The 18,427-nt window shown below is 59.0% G+C and overlaps 2 protein-coding genes across 16 annotated transcripts in view; one reads left to right on the top strand and one right to left on the bottom strand.

Annotated features, from left to right (window-relative positions):
* ADD1 (adducin 1) overlaps positions 1-12,833 on the top strand; it is a 76,481-nt gene extending 63,648 nt beyond the window's left edge. For 5 of the 13 annotated variants that reach the window (XM_033419559.2, XM_033419558.2, XM_033419556.2 and 2 more), the window contains 6 exons: positions 247-348; positions 1,023-1,112; positions 1,829-1,921; positions 6,226-6,382; positions 8,771-8,869; positions 10,902-12,833. In XM_033419559.2, the coding sequence (XP_033275450.2) occupies positions 247-348; positions 1,023-1,112; positions 1,829-1,921; positions 6,226-6,382; positions 8,771-8,869; positions 10,902-11,272 (912 nt within the window). In that variant the 3' untranslated portion in view covers positions 11,273-12,833. Of the gene's footprint in view, positions 1-246; positions 349-1,022; positions 1,113-1,828; positions 1,922-6,225; positions 6,383-8,770; positions 8,870-9,565; positions 9,601-10,901 lie in introns of those variants that run through there. The other 8 variants (XM_033419565.2, XM_033419561.2, XM_004265169.4 and 5 more) reach the window with 5 other exon arrangements.
* A 509-nt stretch (positions 12,834-13,342) lies between these two features.
* MFSD10 (major facilitator superfamily domain containing 10) lies at positions 13,343-17,509 on the bottom strand. 3 transcript variants are annotated; one of them, XM_004265167.4, is made up of 13 exons: positions 17,372-17,509; positions 16,724-16,941; positions 16,526-16,622; positions 16,183-16,286; positions 15,740-15,898; positions 15,494-15,655; positions 15,064-15,172; positions 14,834-14,945; positions 14,467-14,575; positions 14,284-14,374; positions 14,111-14,158; positions 13,943-14,032; positions 13,343-13,737 (listed from the first exon to the last, which is right to left on the bottom strand). In XM_004265167.4, exons 2-13 carry the CDS (start codon positions 16,895-16,897, stop codon positions 13,625-13,627), a joined length of 1,368 nt encoding a protein of 455 aa, XP_004265215.1. In that variant the 5' UTR covers positions 16,898-16,941; positions 17,372-17,509; the 3' UTR covers positions 13,343-13,624. The 3 variants fall into 3 exon arrangements, with proteins under 3 accessions (XP_004265215.1, XP_049565223.1, XP_049565224.1); XM_049709266.1 differs by lacking the exons at positions 14,111-14,158; positions 17,372-17,509 and having other exon boundaries at positions 16,724-17,001; XM_049709267.1 differs by lacking the exons at positions 13,343-13,737; positions 13,943-14,032; positions 17,372-17,509 and having other exon boundaries at positions 14,105-14,191; positions 16,724-17,001.
* Between the last annotated feature and the right edge of the window lie 918 nt (positions 17,510-18,427).

Here is an 18,427-nt window from a genome sequence, read left to right as displayed (position 1 = left end):
TCAGCCCGTGTCGCGCCCTAGATGTCAGCTGGGCACTCTGGCTGGCACTTGCCAGTCAGTCACAGCTCTGGCTTCCAGCATTACTGGTTTCCAGCCACTGCAGTGACCCAGGCGGTGTGGTCATTGGTTCACTCTCTGTGAAGTTCAGTGCATGACCAGATGTGAGAGGAGTTGGACAGACTGGATGCTGTGGTGTCACTTACTGTTGTCACGATTCTGACTTTTCAACTGTCCTTGCTATTACAGTGGACTAAAGAGGATGGACACAGGACTCCCGCCTCTGCCGTCCCCAACCTGTTCGTCCCACTGAACACCAACCCAAAAGAGGTCCAGGAGATGAGGAACAAGGTGTGCACTGACTGCCACCAGCAATCGGTGGAAGCTGACATGTGTGCGGGAGGAGGCAGCCCTGGGTGGGGCAGGAGGCCTGCGGCTGCAGGGGGAGAGGGTGTAGCTCCAGGAGGACCTCTGCTGCCACCACGTGACTGCCGAGGTCCTCCCTTCACACTGCTTTGCTGCCGTGCTGACGAAGTGCAGTGGCAGTGCGTGAGCAGCAGACGCTTTGGCCCTCGTTGTTGAACCAGCACCTGCTCACATAGCAGGGCAGAATTGAAGGTGCAGAGCCTGTTCCTGGCAAGAACAGCCTTTGCCCCCTGCCTTGCAGGGTTCATTTGAAGAGTTAGAACGTTTGGTATATTGGAACATGAGATCCACCAGTGTTCACAGTGTCACTAAAAGATGGGCACACAGGGGGTGCCTCCCCTCAAGTTAGTGAGTTCAGTGAGGTCTGTGCCTGCCGAAGTCATCTGGAAGGGGCCCTCCATCTCCTCAGACCCATGAATTACTAATCGGGCTGGACCAGCACCGTTAAGCGGGCACGGTGGTCACGCAGGACCCATGGGGTGCAGGGCAGAACAGAATAGCAGCTTGTGCTGGGGGCCCAAGAGCACAAACGGTGACTTTCAGCCACAGCGAGGTTTCTCTGTACTGTTGATGTGTGTTTCCCTTCTTGCCATCCTCAGATTCGAGAGCAGAACCTACAGGACATTAAGACCGCGGGCCCCCAGTCCCAGGTGTTGTGTGGTGTAGTGATGGACAGGAGCCTCGTCCAGGTGAGAGCTCAGAATGTCTCTGACGGTAGTGGGTGGTGGCTCTAATGACTGCCTGCTCCAAAATTATTCTTAAGTTGGGAGAGAATGACTATGAGGTAAGTGTCCTAGGCAACCAGTTTTCTTTGTTCAAAGTCTTCATGATAAGAAGTAACCCAGCCACTTTTCCTTGAGTGGTAGACCAAGCATAAGCATGCCCAGGGCCGTGTCCCCCTCCAGCCCAGCTCCACATCGTGCATGCCTGGCTCAGGGCCTGGGTTCGCCCGGTGTTAGCGGTGAACTGTGTACAACGCTGGAAGAGGGTGGGTGTCGTGGACTTTGGTTCTTGTATAGATTGCTGTCCACAACAAAGTGCTGCTTGGGGAAAAGTGCAGAGGGTTCCTGTAAATGTGGTCCACATTTACACGCATTTCTGTAAAAGGATTGTACCTCATGGCACATTGAAGATAATTGTGTAAGTAGTTATCTCTGAAAATGAAGTTGCCACCGAATGTTTTAAACATGACTCACCGGGGTTGGTGATTGTTGTTGCATTTTCTGACGTTGGCCAGCTGTGGTCCTGGTTCTGTGGCCCGTGTTTGCACGTTGCACCGCCATCACCGCTGCATCGCTGTGGACGGCTGTCCCGCTGCATGCTCTCAGCTGGCTCCATCCTGTGCTCTCGTTGATGTTCCACAGCCGGGCCTGGTGGGCTCTGACGACTCAGTTTACTGTTGCAGGACGCGCCCCTCTCTGACTGTACGGAAACAATCGAAGGGCTCGAGCGTACAGAGCAGACCTTTAGTCCCGCTAAGTCTGTCTCTTTTAGAAAGGTACTCACCGCCCCGTCCTCAGCTACCTGTCGGCACACCCTGCTCTTTACCCCCCCCCACCCCCACCCGTTGCTCTCGCTAGGTATTGTCTTAGGTACCGCAGGAGCTTTAAACGGATCTCTCAGTTATTTGTGAGATCGTCCAAAAGGTTCTGTTCTGCTTCTTTAAATACAGCATTTTGTATGAGGTTATTTTTACAATTTTTAGCATTTTTACGTTGTGCTGAGAAATGGCTGACCTTAGGGATGTTTCTGAAGTTCTGCATGTGACTTTGGCTGGTGCATGCTTTGGGGATTGAGGAGCTTGCCTTTTCCAAGGTGCCAACTGCAGAAGGCTCACGGGTGGGCCACGAGCGTGTCAGCTCCCCCGCGAGACCTACCGCCTTCGCTTCTCAGCTGTGACCGCGGGTGAAATGAGCGTGGCAGTCAGAGGTTGTAGGATTGAAAGACGTCGTTTCAGAGGGATGGGAAATGAAACAGGACAGTCTTTGCCAGCCCTTGTTGAGGAAATGTATTTTTACCTTAAAAAAATAGAAAATAAAAAAAACCTAGATTGTTTTAAATGTTGCAAGGGGGAAGAAATACTTACGAAAATTTGAAACCCAGAATTGTAATTTCTCTCTGTACGTGGGTGCCTGACATGTACAGTAGGTGGAAAATGTATCTGGTGTAACTTGCCCAGGTGGAAGGAAACCCTCTACACACTCAGGCTGCTGATGTGCAGAGCCAGAGTGGCTGCCCACGTGGCTGAGTGTCTTAGTGGTGTGTACCCTGTGTTCAAAGGGAATTTTCAGGGTCTCTTTCGATTAATACACCCCCAGTGAGAGGCAAATATGATTTTATCAATGTTCCCATTGCCAGAGAAATCAGATTTGCACTAATGATCCTATATTCCTGTCTGGAAGCCCTGCTGATAAAATTTTCTTGCACATTTATATATTAATTCAGTGGGCCCCATTTTTCCTTGTCCTTAGAGAGTACTTCCAGCTGCCATTCTTAGAGGAACTGCTCAGAGCAGGGGAGAAAGATGGCTTCTTACCCCTGGTGCTTGTTTCTCATGTTGCTCCTTTGGACCAGAAGCTGTTGTGATCTTGTTAGTTCATAATTCTTTCTCTCAGATGCGTCCAAGTGTGTTGAGTCCATGACCCCAGGGTGCTTACTGTGAAAGCCCCAAACCACCTCCAGCTTTGTGGGCTCGAGCCAAATTCCTAGCCATTGCTGTGCAGTCTCTCCGGCATTACACTGCACTTGGTGGTTTCTGCGTGCTGCTGTGAGGGCTGTATGCAGGGTGGGCCGGGGAGCTGCACTGGAGGGAGCTCTCGTGGCTCCAGTTACAGTCTGGCTCTCGCTCTGCCGAGTGGTGTTCGGATTTGGGGGCGCGTCACAGTCACCTGCGACCGCTTCCCGAAGAGGTATACGTAGGGCCCCCCTCACGCCTGGCTGGGAAGTTGAGAGTCTGTGGGAGTGAGACTCGTGGAGATTGCGGCGTCCTCCCCGCAGCAGATCTGAGCGGCGTGCCGCTGTGAGTGCCGTGTCCGGTGAGGTTAGCCGAGGAGACTGCTCCCAGCTGGGGGGATGTCGACATCCCCAGACACAGGCTTCTGTCCCTGGTTTTCCTCCCCCATCCTCCTGGCGCTCGCGTTCGCAGCCTTGGTCTTCTTCCCGCGGCGGGTGTCTCCCTCCAGCGGTGAGAGTGTGCTTTGACTCCACCAGCGTCCTGGGCTGGGTCTGTGTCCACGTCCTTTCGTGTGGACCTCAAGTGCAGATGGCGTTACTCCTGGAAGATGGTACTGCTTGCTGGCGAGTTGAGTTCTAACTCGACCAGGGAAGGACTGGGCTTGTTAATGTCCTAAACGCGTCCTCTTTCCGGTAAGGCAAGTGTATGGATACTTGCTGCCCGTTTGAGAACTTGAGGAACAGGTGTTTGGGACTCGGGAAGTTGGGGCTTTTCTGGAAGGACTTTGCTTTGCCTCCATCTCTCCCTCATGGTGATAGCTGTTCACACAGGGCAGGGGGTGTCTTCTGACGGAGGAGGGGCAGTGCGTCGCCAGCCACACCCCGACACTCCGGTTCTGAAAGGAACGCTGAGCCCTGCTGCAGGCGCGCTTGGCTCCAGTGCCGCACAAGCCAGCATGCAGCCCTCTGGACCTCATCACGACTGAATCGAGTCGTTAGAGACCAGGGTGGGAAAGTCTACGCCGAAAGTTGTCCAGCGCGGGGGAGAACTCTTGTGCGATTTGTGTAGCGTAAGCGTCCCTGTTGGTGCGTGTGCCTGCAGCCGCCTGCCGCATGGTAGAAATGCAAGGAGGCCTGCGGCCCAGCTTGTGGACTCGCCTGGTGCACTTGGTGTTGAGCATCTAGTGTGTGTGTGGCCCGGCACCTGGAGTGTAAATTCAAACCTGAGTAGGTTTTACAGGTGAAAACCTGATGCTCAGAGAGGTCAGGGCACTAGACCAGATTTGCACAGCTTTGGAGCTGGAGCTGTTATCCCACACAGGTGGTGTCAGTCGGGGCAGACGTAGTTGCTGGGCGTCTGTCCTGCTTAGAGCCCGTGGTGGTGGCTCCAAGTGACGGCAGCAGCGAGAGTCTCCGCGGGGCCTGCTGGCGGGAGCAGCCGCTGCGCGTCCTGGTTTCTCGGCCTCGGTTGCTCCACAGCGGGCCTGCGTCCCTCTGCATCTCAAGCGTATCTGTGTCTCCTTCCCTCCAGAATAGCAGGGTCCCTGTGTCCCTGTATCTGTTAAGAGCTGGTCTGGAAGGCAGCTCGGCCCTCGGCTGAGGAATCTGGAGGAGGGAGCTCCCTGCTGGTGGGGGCAGGAGCCGGCCATGCTGCACCTCGAGGGCCAGGTGTTCCAGACAGAAAGGACCTTGCTCGACCACAGGGCATCTCCGTGGCAGTTGACTGAACATTTGATTTAAGTGATGTAAACATTTCTTTGAAAGCTCGAATCTCCATCTCATTTTACTGGCGGTGATACCAGGATGCAAACGCAGTTCCCTAGTTGCCGTAGATCCTAGAATGTTAGTGCTCAGCACGTCTTAGCTGTGGTCAGCCCGGCAGGCCCCTCTTGAGGCCTGTAAAACAGGCCCATGGACAGGAAGGCGCTTGTCTTAGGCCACAGAGCTAACTCGTGGCAGACGAGGATCCGATGCCTGTCCGGGGAGGCTGGGCTACTTCTGAAGGAAAAGCCGGTCGACCTGGGGTCGGGCCCGCTCAGAAGGAGCCCCTCCCCATCTAGGCAGCTGACTTCCGATCTCGAGGCTCTCTGGGCACAGGCTGCGGATTTCAGCCTTTTCCTTCTCTCCCCTGGGGTCCGTGTCGCTGGACAGTGACTGCTCAGCCCAGGTTCCCAGGGGAGCAGTTGGCCGGTGGGCTGAATTTCCTGGGACTCGGCCTGGCCCTGTCTCTCGTGCACGTCGCTGGCACGCCCTCTCCCTCTGGGGTTCGCCCACCGAGGAGAGCGCTGCCGGGCCAGGCCTGGCATCGAAATGATTGTGGGTTCTCCCGTTTTCACTGGCTTTCAGGAGTTCTCATTAAGTAACGGGCATGTGCTTGGGTTCTGGTTAACTTTCTCAAAACTGAGCCCCAGAGGGTGTGGGGGCCAAGCTGGCGGGCTGCGGGGCACCGAGCTGTGCTGGGCAGGCGAGGGTGGGCGGGCGTAGCGCCCGAGGGCTGCCCGCTGCTCCCTGCCTGTGCGGCCTGGCTGCGTTGGCCTCCTCCTCGAGGGCCGGGCCACCTGTGTGCTTCGCTTTGCTTAAGCTTTCTTTTTTCTTTTGTATAAATTCTTACACTTTTCCAAATTCCTCAGACAAGTGCTGGTGTTTTGTGACGTTCTGTTACCTCTTAATGTTTTGCGGTAAGTTAACAGGATCTAGCTACAAATCAAATGCACAGTCAAAAGGACAGAACTTCTCTGTGCTCTTAGAGCATGAGCACATTTCCGAGCACACCCATCTGAGTGTTGTGGTCATGACGTTTTCTCATTTGGGAGGAGGGTAGTCGACTTTAAAAGTCCCCTTTTCCATCCATCCCTGTCTGTCTGTGAGGGGATGGGCCTCTCCCTGGGGTGCTCTACACACTAGATCTGCACGTTGGTGCCTTTGCTTCTGAAATCTGAAGGACTTTCCTAGGAGTCTCTCCCCAGCTGCATGTGTTGCTCAGTCTTCTACTGCTGAAGGCTGCCGCTCAGCCTGAGCCTCAGGGCCTCTCAGGGATGTGTGTGCGCCCTGCCCCACCCTTGCCCGGGAGGAGGGACAGTCCTGGAGCGGCAGGGCTCTTGTAGACCAGCCGTCCCTTTCTGTCCGCAGGGCGAGCTGGTGACAGCCTCCAAGGCCATCATTGAGAAGGAGTACCAGCCCCACGTCATCGTGAGCACCACGGGCCCCAACCCCTTCAGCACGCTCACCGACCGCGAGCTGGACGACTACCGCAGAGCGGTGGAGCGCAAGCACAGGGGCCCTGAAGGTGAGCAGCCCCGTGGGTCCTGGGTGCAGGAGGAGGCAGGAGGACGTGCTCCGCGGGCTCCTCTGTCCTGGGCCGACTGTAGGTGGCCATGGAAGATAAGCGCAGCGTGCCATTCCGTGCACATTCTGCTCTGCTCCCGGAGAGAGCGGAATAGAGCAGTCTGTTCCCAAGAACAAGGCCGCGTGTGGCGGAGGCCGGCCCTGGTCTGTGACCTGCGCCCCTGCACGCAGTCTCCTCCCACCTTCATCTCAGCTGAAGTCACGGCTTGGAGTTTTCTGACGGACTCCTTTCCTCCATAAGCCCGAGAGCTCCCTGGCTGGGCGTGGTCACAGGCCCAGGGACGAGCGAAACCCTGTGAAGGGTGTGGCCAATGCTGGTGCAGCCTTTGTTTCTCTCGGTAGCTCACTGACATAGGAGGTCATATTTTTGCAAAACATGTTGGGACTATTTTACAACAAAGGAAAGTAAACGGCTCTGAGAGCCAGAACCTCTGGGAGCAGCTTGTTTCAAACTTCAGGGTTTTTTTTTAACATCTTTATTGGGGTATAATTGCTTTACAGTGGTGTATACTTCAGGTTTTTAAAAGCACATCCAGACATTTTGAGAACTAAGAGAGAAGCCAGCCTCCCACTGCCTCTGACACGAAGGCTCATGGGTCTGAATCACTGTCCCTGAGTGCCCTGGGTTGGTTACCACGAAGACCCTGGGGCATGACGTCCCCTCCAGGAAGTTCATGCTGCTGTCCCCGGGACCTTAGTATGGACCACGCTTCTTCCTCTTGGGAGCAGCCCTCCTGGAATGGAAATCCCACAGTTACCCTCCAGGTCGATGGGGGACCATCCTGGGAACTATTCCTGCTTCAAACGCAACCTCTGATTTGCCCCAATTTAACTTTTTTTTTAGTCTTGTTTTAGACCGATTACATAATGCATCACATAGCTGCTATTGGAATTTGAGTTGTGCAAAAAAACTGCTGCTGAATTGTTTTTCAGTGTGTTACACCATCACTGCCTGTCGCTTGGTTATATATACATTAAAATTAAGGCTTGCTGCACATAGATTCAGAGTGAGCCTGATCTTCTGGTCACAGCACTGATTCTGATCATCTCCTGAGCGGCGCATGCAGCCCTGCAGAAAGCTCTGTCTGAGCTGTGGCCATAATTACTTGCCTTAGAGTAAGAACTGGTGTGTGGGCCTGAGCTATTGGTCCTGTAGCCTAATCCCAGTTCCTGGGCACATATATGTGTGTCTTCCCTTTGGACTCAGACCCTTCCAGTGTCTGGGAAACCTGGATTTTTTTTTTTGTTTGTTTGAGTTAAACCACAAGATACAAATATTTCCTCTATATGTGAGGCTCCATGAGGAGTGATGTCACAGCAAGTGAGTGGATGTGCATGGGGACAGCTGTGATCATGCTGTGCGATCACAGAGCTGTCAGCAGTGGGAGTGGCAGCCAGGGGCCACTGCCAGGAAAGCCCTGCCCAGCACTGGTGCTGGCTCTGGGCACGGCGTGGGGGGCGGGCAGTGTGTGCCGCAGTGATCGCAGGCTGTCTGCGAGGCAGCACCTCAGGCACGAGGAAGAAAGCCCCTGGCCTTTGGCTGCTTTTCCGGCTGAAGGAATTTGTTCCCTCAGGCAGGAGGTGTGAATGCCTCTGTTTAGAGACACCTGGCTTCAGGAAGGGAGCTGCAGGCTTGGGGGACTTGGGGAGGCAAGTTGGTCCGAAGCTATTAACATGAAAAGTTTCAATGAGAGAAGGAGATTTAAGGCATTAAGATAATACTGGTATATATTTTTCCCTAAATGAGAGGTGGACTTGGAATCTTCTGGGTCCTGAGTCCTACCTAGTTCTTGTAATTTTTCCTCTGGTCCTTAGCATACTTCACTATAGAAAATAGAAATACGTGTTACAACTGCCAAGTTTAAATTATTGGTAGAAAATGCTCTAAATAACAAATTAAAACCAAGGTCACACTCCTGTAATGTTGCCTGAGGTGGCAAGTAGGGCGAGGGTGCTTGGAACCCTGGGCTCTTGCCCAGCAGTGGGAGAGGCAGGATGGTGAGGACATGGGGAGGGGCCCCTCACTAGAGGACAGGAGAGGACAGGCGGGGGGTCACGGGTCACAGCCCGTCACAGAGGCAGCTCTGGCAGATTCTCAAACCGAGATCCACAGCCCAGTCAGGAGTGGCTTCCTTTGTCCTCTTGGGTAGGGATGGGGAAAAGGTTGAGGCCAGCGGCTGCGAGCCCTTCCCTTCTTGGGCTCTTGCTTGCGGCCTGAGCAGCGCCCCCGCCCCCCCGCCCTCCCCGAGGCAGCCCGATGGGCAGGGCGGGAGGGCCGCCGTGTCCAAAGGCCTTCACCGTGCTCTTTCCGCCCTCTGTGCACCTGCAGAGAATCTGGACGAGACTAGAGAAGACAAAGAAGAGAGCCCTCCAGAGCCCCCTGCTGCCCCCCACGCTCCCCCGAGCGCCCCCATCAAGCTGGAGGAAGGTGAGCCCTGGGGTGGAGGTGGGTGTGCGGCTGCCCCGTGTGGGAGGGTGGTGCACGGCCGCCCGGGGCGGCATCGCCAGGAGGGGCCGAACTTCGTGGCTTTGTGTAAGAAAAGCAGCTGAGTGTGGCAGTAGTTGAACTGACACGTAACAGCCGAGTGCGTTTGCATGGAAACCAGTACATCATCCGCTCTGAGCTTGCCCAGCCTCCTCCGCTCCCGTGTTGGTTCTGTCTGGGGTAACTTGAGGCCACACAGATTCGTTAGCGTGACGTCACAGGTGGGAGGACAGTCGTTGGGGATCGGAACCTGCCTTCATTCTCGATGTCAGTTTTGCCCACTGCTTGCACGTTTCCTAAACCTTCCTGTGCTCGGATCAGCCCCGGAAACGTCCTCTGTTGTGTCTGGGCCACAGGGCTGCATTCTTTGGCCATATTTCCCAGTCCGTGGAGAGTGCCCGCCTCCCCTGGCCTCCCAGACCACCCACCGTGTTTCTGTGACGTGTGGCCTGCGTGTCTGTCCCTCGGTCTTGTACGTTGTGCTTCCCGTGCCTGTCGGGAGCCTGTGGCCCACCTCCTGCCCTTTTCTGTGTCCACAAGAATGGCCTGGCCATTCTCCTTCTGTAACCCGATGGCTGTGACTGAATGCATAGATTCTCTACCTGTGCTTTTCTCTTCCTGTGGCTGCGTTACAAACAGGAGGTGGATGTGCTAAAGAGTACCTGTTACCATAGTAAGTACCGCCTGCTGCCTGGCCCTCTGCTGTTTAATTGGAATTTCCCTGTGCTTTGCCTCATTCCTCTGCTTCTTTGTTGCTTATTAATTTTTGTTTTTTGTTTATTCAAAATAAAAACAAAGGCCCTTCTTCTACCCAGTTCCTCCATTCTGGGCAGTGGCCTTCCTGGAAGGGGCTGGGTCCCCCTGAGCTGTGCGGTGGGCAGCCTGTCCTCGAGTCCCCCCAGGGCCGAGGTGGCACTGCTCCAAGCACTCTGGGTCTCAGAAGTTTCAGAAGGACCACGTGGTCCTGCTGAGCCTTCGAGACAAGTCTAAACTAGACTCAGGCTGGGATTTTGCCACCTGCTGCACGGGGGTCGCATGTGTTTGGATCTCTGCTTAAACTGGGTGCTTAAGCTTAATTTGAGGGGGTGGAAGAGTGACATTTAGTGCTGTTTTCCCAACGTGACATTTGTCAGATGGTCAGAGTTCCCCTGAGCACCCACAGGCCACCTCTGCATGCTTCGCGGAGTGAGTCCTAACTGCTCCCGCCCAGTCCCGTGCAGCCGTGCCTCCGCAGCTCAGCCCAGCCTCTGGTCACCTCCGGGCGTTTGGCTAGATTTCCAGGCACTGAAGGTTTGCTGTTGCCTAACCTGCCAGTGGCTGGTACCTTGGTGGACTATTTTTAAAAATCTACAAAACTGGTTTCCCCCAGGGTCAGTTAGAAACCAGTCCTCAGGCTGTTTCTTTAAAGTAAGTTCCATTTGGTTCTTTTATGTTTCCATGTTCAAATTGTTAAGGGGGCTGAATTTTTTGTCCCTTCCCTTAGCGTTCATCTCTTTTTTAACTCTCCAGCCTAAAATGGCCTTTGTTTGGTGTTGATGTTGGTCTGGGAATCAGCTCGTAGTTTTCTACCAGCTGCCGCAGCTTTACATAGTTGTCTCCTTGGGGGAGACCAGGTGTGGATACAAATTTAGGCTTGATTTCAGGATTACTAACACATGTCCTTTAAAAGCGTTCAGGTGTTTAGCGCAGACGTTGCAATACTGAAAATGTTTCCACTTGCCTTCGTCACCGTCTCTGTGACCGGGGACCGAAGCCCTGGGACGGTGTCTGGCTTTGTCAGCACGTTGTCCATGAGAAGGAGCTAAAAACCACCCTGAGGTTGAGCCCCCGTTTTGCACTGTAAGCTGCAGCCAGCCTGAAGCAGAGTAGATCCTGCTGACAGCTTCTCACTCTTGTTTGGTGCAGGGCGCTGGCCATCCCCCTGGGAGGTCCAGGCAGTCGCCCTCTAACCCCGCCTCTCCCACCCCTCCCCCAGACCTGCCGCAGGAGCCGGCTTCGGGAGACAACAGCGATGCCGCCACCTTCACGCAGACTCTCCCTGACCTGTCCCCTGAGGAGCCTTCAGAAGCGCTCTGCTTCCCGACACTGGAGGAGGAGGAGGAGGAGGAGGAAGAGGGGCTTTGTGAAGCCGGGGGCCCTGCAGGCCCCACCAGGTCCCCTTCAGCGGCCATCCCTGAGCCAGTCACAGCCCAGGCAGCTGACGAGGCCGCCGCCCCGGCTGCCGAGGAGGGGGCTGCTGTGGACCCTGGCAGTGATGGGTCTCCGGGCAAGTCCCCCTCCAAAAAGAAGAAGAAATTCCGCACTCCCTCCTTCCTGAAGAAGAGCAAGAAAAGGAGTGACTCCTGAAGGCCCTTCCTGCACAAACCGATGCCACCAGGCTGTCCCCGATTGTGTCTTGTGCCCTGTCCTCTTGTGTAATGGAATGCAAAAGGCCCACCCCTGCATAGCTAGCGCTCCCCTCGCGGCGTGACCGAATCCCCACGGAGACCGGTGCTAACCTTGTGCGCGCGCAGCGGCCCGGCCGGCAGCCTCAGGTGCTGGGGGAGACTTGGTCTCTGAGTCCACCTCTGAGCCCTGCCCTGCAGGGACCAGCATCTCGGCCCATCTCATGAGCCCTTCGGGGACACGCTGTCCCCAGGGGCTTAGCTAAGTCCGGGTTCTGGCTGGGTCGGGGGTGGCCCTGCCAGCTCTGGCCTCCACCGCTCTTGCTGTCCTTCTCTTGTGAAGTAATCCGCGGCCCACCTCTGCTAGGCTCCCTTCAGCCCGAGGTCTCGGGTGACTGCATCACATCTGTAGCTTCTTGCTGGCATTATCTGCTCAGTGATCTCATTTGTTCGGATACACAAAGCCTTGGTCCTGTGAGAACACTCGTGTCCCCGCCAATGGCCCAGGCCACCGTGGCGGACTTTTTGAGAGGTGGGTTTGGGCTGAGCCGGCAGTCCCAGCAGCGGACGGGCCTGTGTACACCCAGGTAACCTATGCATGGTCTCACCGGCCCCCCGCGGCCAAAGCCAGACTTGGGGCTCCGTTCCTTACTCACTGGGGGCTCTCGATTCCCTGTCATAGGGAAGGTGCATCAGGAGGGGAAGAGTGCTTTCTAGATGTTCTTTCAGAAAGTCTGCAGTTCACCCTACACACTGTGAGCGAACGGTCTGCGTTGTGCTTCGTTTTCTCCCCAGGGCCTGTGGCAGAGCGCAGCAGGGCTCCACGCGCTGTCCTGGGGGGTCTGCTCTTAACCGCGGCTCGGCTCGGCCTGGAGGGTACCCTCACTTTGACAGAAGGCAGTTCGGGGTAGGAGTTGGCCCCAGGGGTCCCACCTGACGCCCTGTGCAGTCACTGGTGGAGCCCACCTCCTGCCCTCCAGCGCCACGGTGAATTTCACTGCACTCACATCCCTGGAAGATAGCGGCTAGCTGCTTAGTGGGAACTAGTGGGTGGCCAGGTGTCTCTTCGACAGTGACCTGTCCCAGGAGCTCCAGTGCCAGCCTGTCTCCCAGACAGGTCCCCAGGAGGGGGGAGGGGCCCTCGGGGGACCCAGTGCCCGACGTGGGCTCAGGTCCCACACACTCGACACCCAGGCAGGACCTGAAGCGGCTGCATGGCGCTGACCTCTGCTTCGAGCTTACTGGCAGGCAAGCCACTTCTCTCCTGTGTATCGTTCCATTGCCAAGATGGTGGTAGAGCTCTCCACCCTCACCCTGCACCTCAGTTAACCATGGGCTCTTCCTTTCATCCCTTCTTCTGACCCCAGGTATGCAATGACTTTAATTTCATTTTTGTAGTTTAACTCTTTGTATTACAACATGAAGTTTAGTTGCATATACAGACACAGGCTCGGGAGGACAACTTCTACAGCCTTTCTTCACTGTAACATGTTTTACTCACAAATAAAATTCTTTAAGCAGTTTCCTTGTCTAAACTTGGGAAGCAGTCTTGCATCTTAATTCCTTTTCTTTGTTCCTTTAAAATAGGACTTCAGAAGTTTATCTTATGTTCTAAAAAAAGATCCCACGCAGTTTGTCACTTTGGACCACGGAGGACTCTCTACCTGGAAGTGCCCTGCCCCAGTGCCCGCTTGTTCTTCCACAGGGCGCGGAGGGCAGGGTCCAGGCGAGGTGGGGGGGGGGGGGCAAGCGGAAGGGTCGCTCCTCCCCAGTCTGCCAGGGTGCAGGACACCCCCCATGTACCACCTGGTAAGCGCTGACCCCGGGGCGGGGGCAGGGGCAGCCCTTTATCTGCCTGTCCACCCCTCCCTACAGTGCAGAAGGGAGGGAAACGGGCCTGGGCAAAGCCTCGTGCTCTTCCGGACCGTGGAGCTGTAATGTGTGTTCAGCTCAAGCTGCTTCTCCTGGTGCCTGGGGGGGTCTCCCTGGGCAGTGGGTGTGTCGAGGCAGAGCTGTGCACTGGAGGAAGGCACTGGGTATAAAACAGCTGCTTTATTTGGTCATTCAGAGGCCTGGCTGAACGCTGTGTGTCACTAAGTATAAAAGACAAGTGAACAGAAAGCCTGGAAGGTTTCGGAGTCTGATCCCAGCAGGCAGGTCCACACAGGAGTGTCACAGGCACAAGTGCGAGTCCTGGGCCGCCCCAGGCTGGGGGGCGGGGAGGGAGGGGTCAGGCGGGCAGTGGGGAGCCGTCCTGGCCCAGGCCTCCCACTCCCTGCGTTGGCTGCCCCGCTCTGGGGTAGGCGTGGCTCAGCTACTCGGCCTTGAGCGTTGCTGCCGGTCTCAGCTTCCGCAGGAGGGAGAAGGGGAGCAGGAAGAGCCCCGCGCACACGGTGTAGCAGCCCTGCGCCCCGGCCAGCCAGTACGCTGTGGAGACAGCAGGGGGTGATGGCGACGGTCCCCGCCCAGGTCCCTGCCCACAGGACAGTGGGGCTGAGCCAGGGGTTCAGTAGCTGGGACCAAGGCCGCCAGCAGGGGCTGTGTGGCCTCCAGCTCGGGCCAGCAGCCCCCTGGCCTGGCGGGGCCTCTCCAAGCGCCTAGCACGCCCCGAGTGCTGTCGCGCGGCCCTCACCTGAGGCGGCCACCATGGGCCCCAGAGCCCTGGCCAGGGCGCCCAAGCTTCGCAGCGTGCCCATGACCACACCCTTCTGCCCGGGAGAGCCTGTGGGGGAAAGGGGAGAGGCCGTCAGGTGCTTGTGGGCCACCCAGGGTGACCTCAGGCAAGGGAAGGGCCTCTCACCATAGCTGGCGACCACAGAGGACAGGCAGGGCACCACGATGGCAGCGGCTGGTAGGGGACATCAGGGAGGCGCCCGTCAGCCTGGAGGAGGGGCCGACAGGGGTGCGACCCTCCAGGATTCCCGGCCGCCGGCCCCTGACCGCACCCCCGCCAGCCTGGGCAGGGCCACTCACCGAAGGAGTAGAGCAGCAGCCCCAGGCCCAGCACGGGCAGCGTGTGCCCCCAACCGATGAGAAGGAAGGCGGGGACGAGCAGCAGGATGGCCTGCGGGCGGCACAGCTGGTCTCAGGACCACCCCGCTGCCTCTGCAGAGCTCGGGGCGCCGCCTGCCCCCACGCCCAGGGGAGCCCCCGTACCCGCTTCACAGCTGCGATCTCCCCGCCAGGGCTGATCCGCCGGGCGTAGGCGCCCTGGATGGTGGCCATCGTGAGGCCGATGAAGAAAAACATCTTTCCCTGCTCTAGGCTGGGAGGGGCGAGCTGTCAGCACCCCTTCCCTGCTGCGCCCGTGCTGCTCACATGGAGAGCCAGGCAGCCTGGGTGACGGCCCGTGCGTCACCCGTCCTCGGCGCGAGGCACCGCCCGCCCCGGGATCCCGGGCTGGGCCCCGGGGGACAGGCCAAGGTGGGAGTCAGCCCTGAAGCAGCGGGGCTGCGGGGCCTCGGGATGGGGAGAGGGCAGGGCGTGCCCAGGCAGGGTCCTGGCAGGGGCCCCACACTCCCACCTGCTGAACTGGAAGCGCTGGTGCACGAGGAAGCTCAGCGTGAACTCCAGGCCCGAGAACAGGAAAAGATAGAGGAAGTAGACCAGGCCCAGCAGGCGCAGGCTGCCCAGCCCTGCGGAGCAGCGGAAAGGCACGTCAGCGGAAAGGGGGCCCCGAGCAGCTGGCGGGGGGACGCTGGGCAGCCCGAGGGAGCCACAGCCCCACCCTCACGAGGGGGGCCTGCTCCTTACTGACTCCGGTGGGCGGGTCCGGGCCACGTGCCACGGCTGAGAAGCAGAGCAGGGCCAGAGGGCTGAGCAGGTCAACAGCAGCTCGGAAGCCCAGCGTGATGGACGGTGCCTGGAGGGGACAGGATTGAGGAGCCTGTGACGAGGCTGGTGGCGTCCCCAGGCCTCGCAGCCTGGGGGGAGGGGGCTTGACCCGAACCTGCTTGGCCCCTGCCCCCTGCAAGGCCCTGGCAGGCCCGGCCCCCAGTCTACCTGCCAGGCTTTGGAGGTGTAGGGGGTCTGGGGAACGCAGGGGCCCCAGGAGGCACTGTGGTCCCAAGAGCGTCTGGACACCAGAAGCAGGCAGCTCGGCCTCCCCAGCACCTGGGCCCGCGACGGGCCTCCCCGCAGGCCCCGGAAGCGAGCCCCTGTGCCTGTCTGGCTCCCACCTTACCCGCTTCTCCGGGGGCAGCGTCTCTGGCAAGAAGCAGCAGATGAACAGCAGATCGGAGACCGCGAAGAGCAGGGCCAACCAGGGCGCCGTCTCCACAGGCAGGGAGGCGCCGAGCATGGGGCCCAGCGTGAAGGCCAAAGAGAAGGCCACCCCGATGACTGCCTGGGGAGAAGACTGCCTGAGCCAAGCAGGGAGACCCAGGCCCCGGAGCCCCTCCACCTGCTAAGCCCCCCAGAGTGCACTCACCATGCCCCTGCTGCGGGCAGGAGACGAGCCCAAGTCGGCGACAATGGTGGTGGAGAGGCTGACGTTCCCCTTGCTGATGCCCCCAATCATCCTGGAGGCCAGGAAGGCCGCAAAGCTCTTCGAAGTGGCCCACACGGCATACGAGGTGGCCAGGCCTGCCTGCCTCAGGGCGGGGACCAAGGGCAGGCATGGTCACTGGAGGCCAGGAGGAGCCCACAGCGGGGCCAGCGAGCCCAAGCAGTGCCCTGGGACCCTGCCCCGTTCTGCAGCATCCAAGGGCCACTTGTGTTCCCAACGTCCCCGTGGCAGGAGCAGCTCTGGCACAGCCTCGCTTAGCCACAGAAGCCACTGCCCCCCCAAACACCACCCCCAGGGGGCAACGAGGGCCAACGAGGGGCCCTGCTGGTGGGCGGGAAGAAGCTCCCGTCTGTGGGCACCCGTACCAGGGACAGCAGCATCACCGGGCGCCTCCCCAGGCAGTCAGAGATGGCCCCCGTGAGGGGCGCTGACAGGAACTGCAGGAAGCAGAAGATGGAACCAATCAGACCTGGAAGACACAGAGATTACAGTCACCACACTGCCCAGTCCCCAAGAGTCGGACCATGCTGGGCCCTGCACCCCCAGGCCGTGGACCTTAAGCTGAGACAGCCCCAAAACCGCCCACCTGGAGAAAGAACAGACAGTACCCAGGAGCGAGAATATGAGAACCAAGACCTGGGACTGAGAAGGGAGGGACCAGGAAGGCAGGATCCGAATGGGCCCCCAGCCCCGGCTCAAGAACCATACCTCCGAACAGGACGCTGTTGTACCTCTTCTCGGCTGGCATCCCAATGGCTGAAGCAAACCAGTCCACCCCGCGCTGCCACGAGCCATAAAGAGGATCCTAGGGCACAAGGAAGTGTGACGGGCTGGGGAGTCCCTGAGGGGCTTGGAGCAATGGACAGCCATCGGGGGTGAAGCGGCATCGGGACCGGGGGTGCTCACCTGCGCACGGCCGTGGCTCTCCAGCAGCGCAGGCAGCAGGGGCAGCAGCAAGGTGAAGGCCAGGAGGTCCAGCAGGAGGCCGAGGAACACCACAGCGACCACCCGGGTTTCGGGTGCCGGCTGCTGGTGGATGGGCGGGCGCGGGGTGCAACTCCCGCCGGCTCCCCAGCCCATGATGGGGGCCGCTCCGATCCGGCCTGGCTGAGCGTGCGGCGGCTCTGCAAGACGGCACGTCGCACGAGGGCACGTTTGGGTACCCCAGCCCCACACCCACCTACCTGGGGGGGAAACAGACCCCAGCTCCCGCCGTGCCCCAAACCCGCGAAGAGCTAGCGAGCGCCTAAAGGGTCTGCCTGCCCCGTGACCCAACACAGGAGTCCCTCTGTGCACCCTTCCCCCGACCCTGGGCAGCAGGAAACGCAGGCTGCGGGCGTTACGCAAAGAAGCCGCAGCCCCGGAGGCCAACCGTCCCAGGGGCCGGGGTGGGGCATCGCGGCTCCGGTACCTCCCCGCCCCCGCCGCCACCCCACGGTCCCGGGCGGAGCGGCTGGGGTAACTGAGGCCCGGGCGGGCGGCGGGGGCGGCCCCGCGAGCCGGAGAACAAGACACCCGCCCATCCCTGGTCGCGCGCCCCGTCCCGTCCTGCACCTGCGGGTTCCGCGCTCCGCACCAACGGACGGACGGAAGTAAGCGGAATGGACCGGCGGGCGGACAGCGCACGCCGACCACGCCACGCCCGCCCGGAAGTGGGCGTGTCTCCCAGTCGGAAGTGGGCGGCCCTGCGCGCCCTCTTCCGGCCGCTGGGCGGGGCCTCGGCCGGTCCTCCAAGGCCGCGCGACTTGGCCCTATAACGGGTCCGGCAGCGGCTTACCGGTGGGAAGGGATCCAACCGGAGGCGCCTGACAGGCCACAGTTCCATTTGCCCCCGGACACTGCGCCCGAGTGACGACCCGCCCGCTGAGGACCTCGGGGTTTTGGGCGCTCCGTCTGGAGGGCCGTTGGGCGGGGTCCACCCTGACCGGACCCTCCTCACATCGTCCACTCCCGTCCAAAATACGCCCGCAGATGCGCGGGGGCGCGGGTTCGCCCACCCTGGGGCCTCGGCCGGGCCGGCGAGGAGGAGGGGGCGTGAGGTCAGGACTTTCCGGTGCCCCGCCTGCCCCGGGGTCAGCGGGGAGGAGCAGGTGCCCCCAGGGCGCGCTCGGTCCTGGGGCCGCGCCGGGGGAGACCCCACGGCAGCTGGAGGTTCTGGACTTCTGGACCTGCCAGCACCTCCTGCTTCCCTTCCGTCCCTTGAAATTCAGGCGTCTGTGGCCGAACTATCCGGAAGGACAGTCCACCCCGTCAGCTCAGCACTCATGCGCCTCTCCGAAAACGACACTAAATTTCAGACATCCAAGCAGTCACACTTTGCCTAACATATAATTGTTCCACCTACGACCAAATAGAACACGTGTTAGCTCTCCCTGAGGACACGCGTTCCTTTATGGAGGCTCAGGGGATGCTCGCCTCTTCCACCTGAGCCGTGCTACCCCCCCTTAGAAGCCTGCACGTGACACAGCGGAGGTAAGAGCTGGTGGGCGCGCGGCAGAGGGGAGGAAGAGCTGGGCAATATGTCGGCAGATGTACTCACATGGAAACACTCTGGCTTCATAACCACCTTCTTCCACGACCCCTTCTACACACGCCCCTTGGCAAGGAGTA

The sequence above is a fragment of the Orcinus orca genome, chromosome 4 (genome assembly GCF_937001465.1).
Source record: "Orcinus orca chromosome 4, mOrcOrc1.1, whole genome shotgun sequence".
Classification (NCBI taxonomy): domain Eukaryota; kingdom Metazoa; phylum Chordata; class Mammalia; order Artiodactyla; family Delphinidae; genus Orcinus; species Orcinus orca.
This window is presented reverse-complemented; position numbering and strand designations above follow the sequence as displayed.

What these genes read in the sequence shown, in the direction of transcription:
- MFSD10 (XM_004265167.4), bottom strand. Translation starts at nt 16,897, where the DNA reads ATGGGCTGGGGAGCCGGCGGGAGTTGCACCCCGCGCCCGCCCATCCAC. An exon ending in CGGTGATGCTGCTGTCCCTG is followed by an intron (nt 15,899 to 16,182) that starts GTACGGGTGCCC and finishes GCCCTGAGGCAG; the next exon opens with GCAGGCCTGGCCACCTCGTA. An exon ending in CGCTGCCCCCGGAGAAGCGG is followed by an intron (nt 15,173 to 15,493) that starts GTAAGGTGGGAG and finishes TGTCCCCTCCAG; the next exon opens with GCACCGTCCATCACGCTGGG.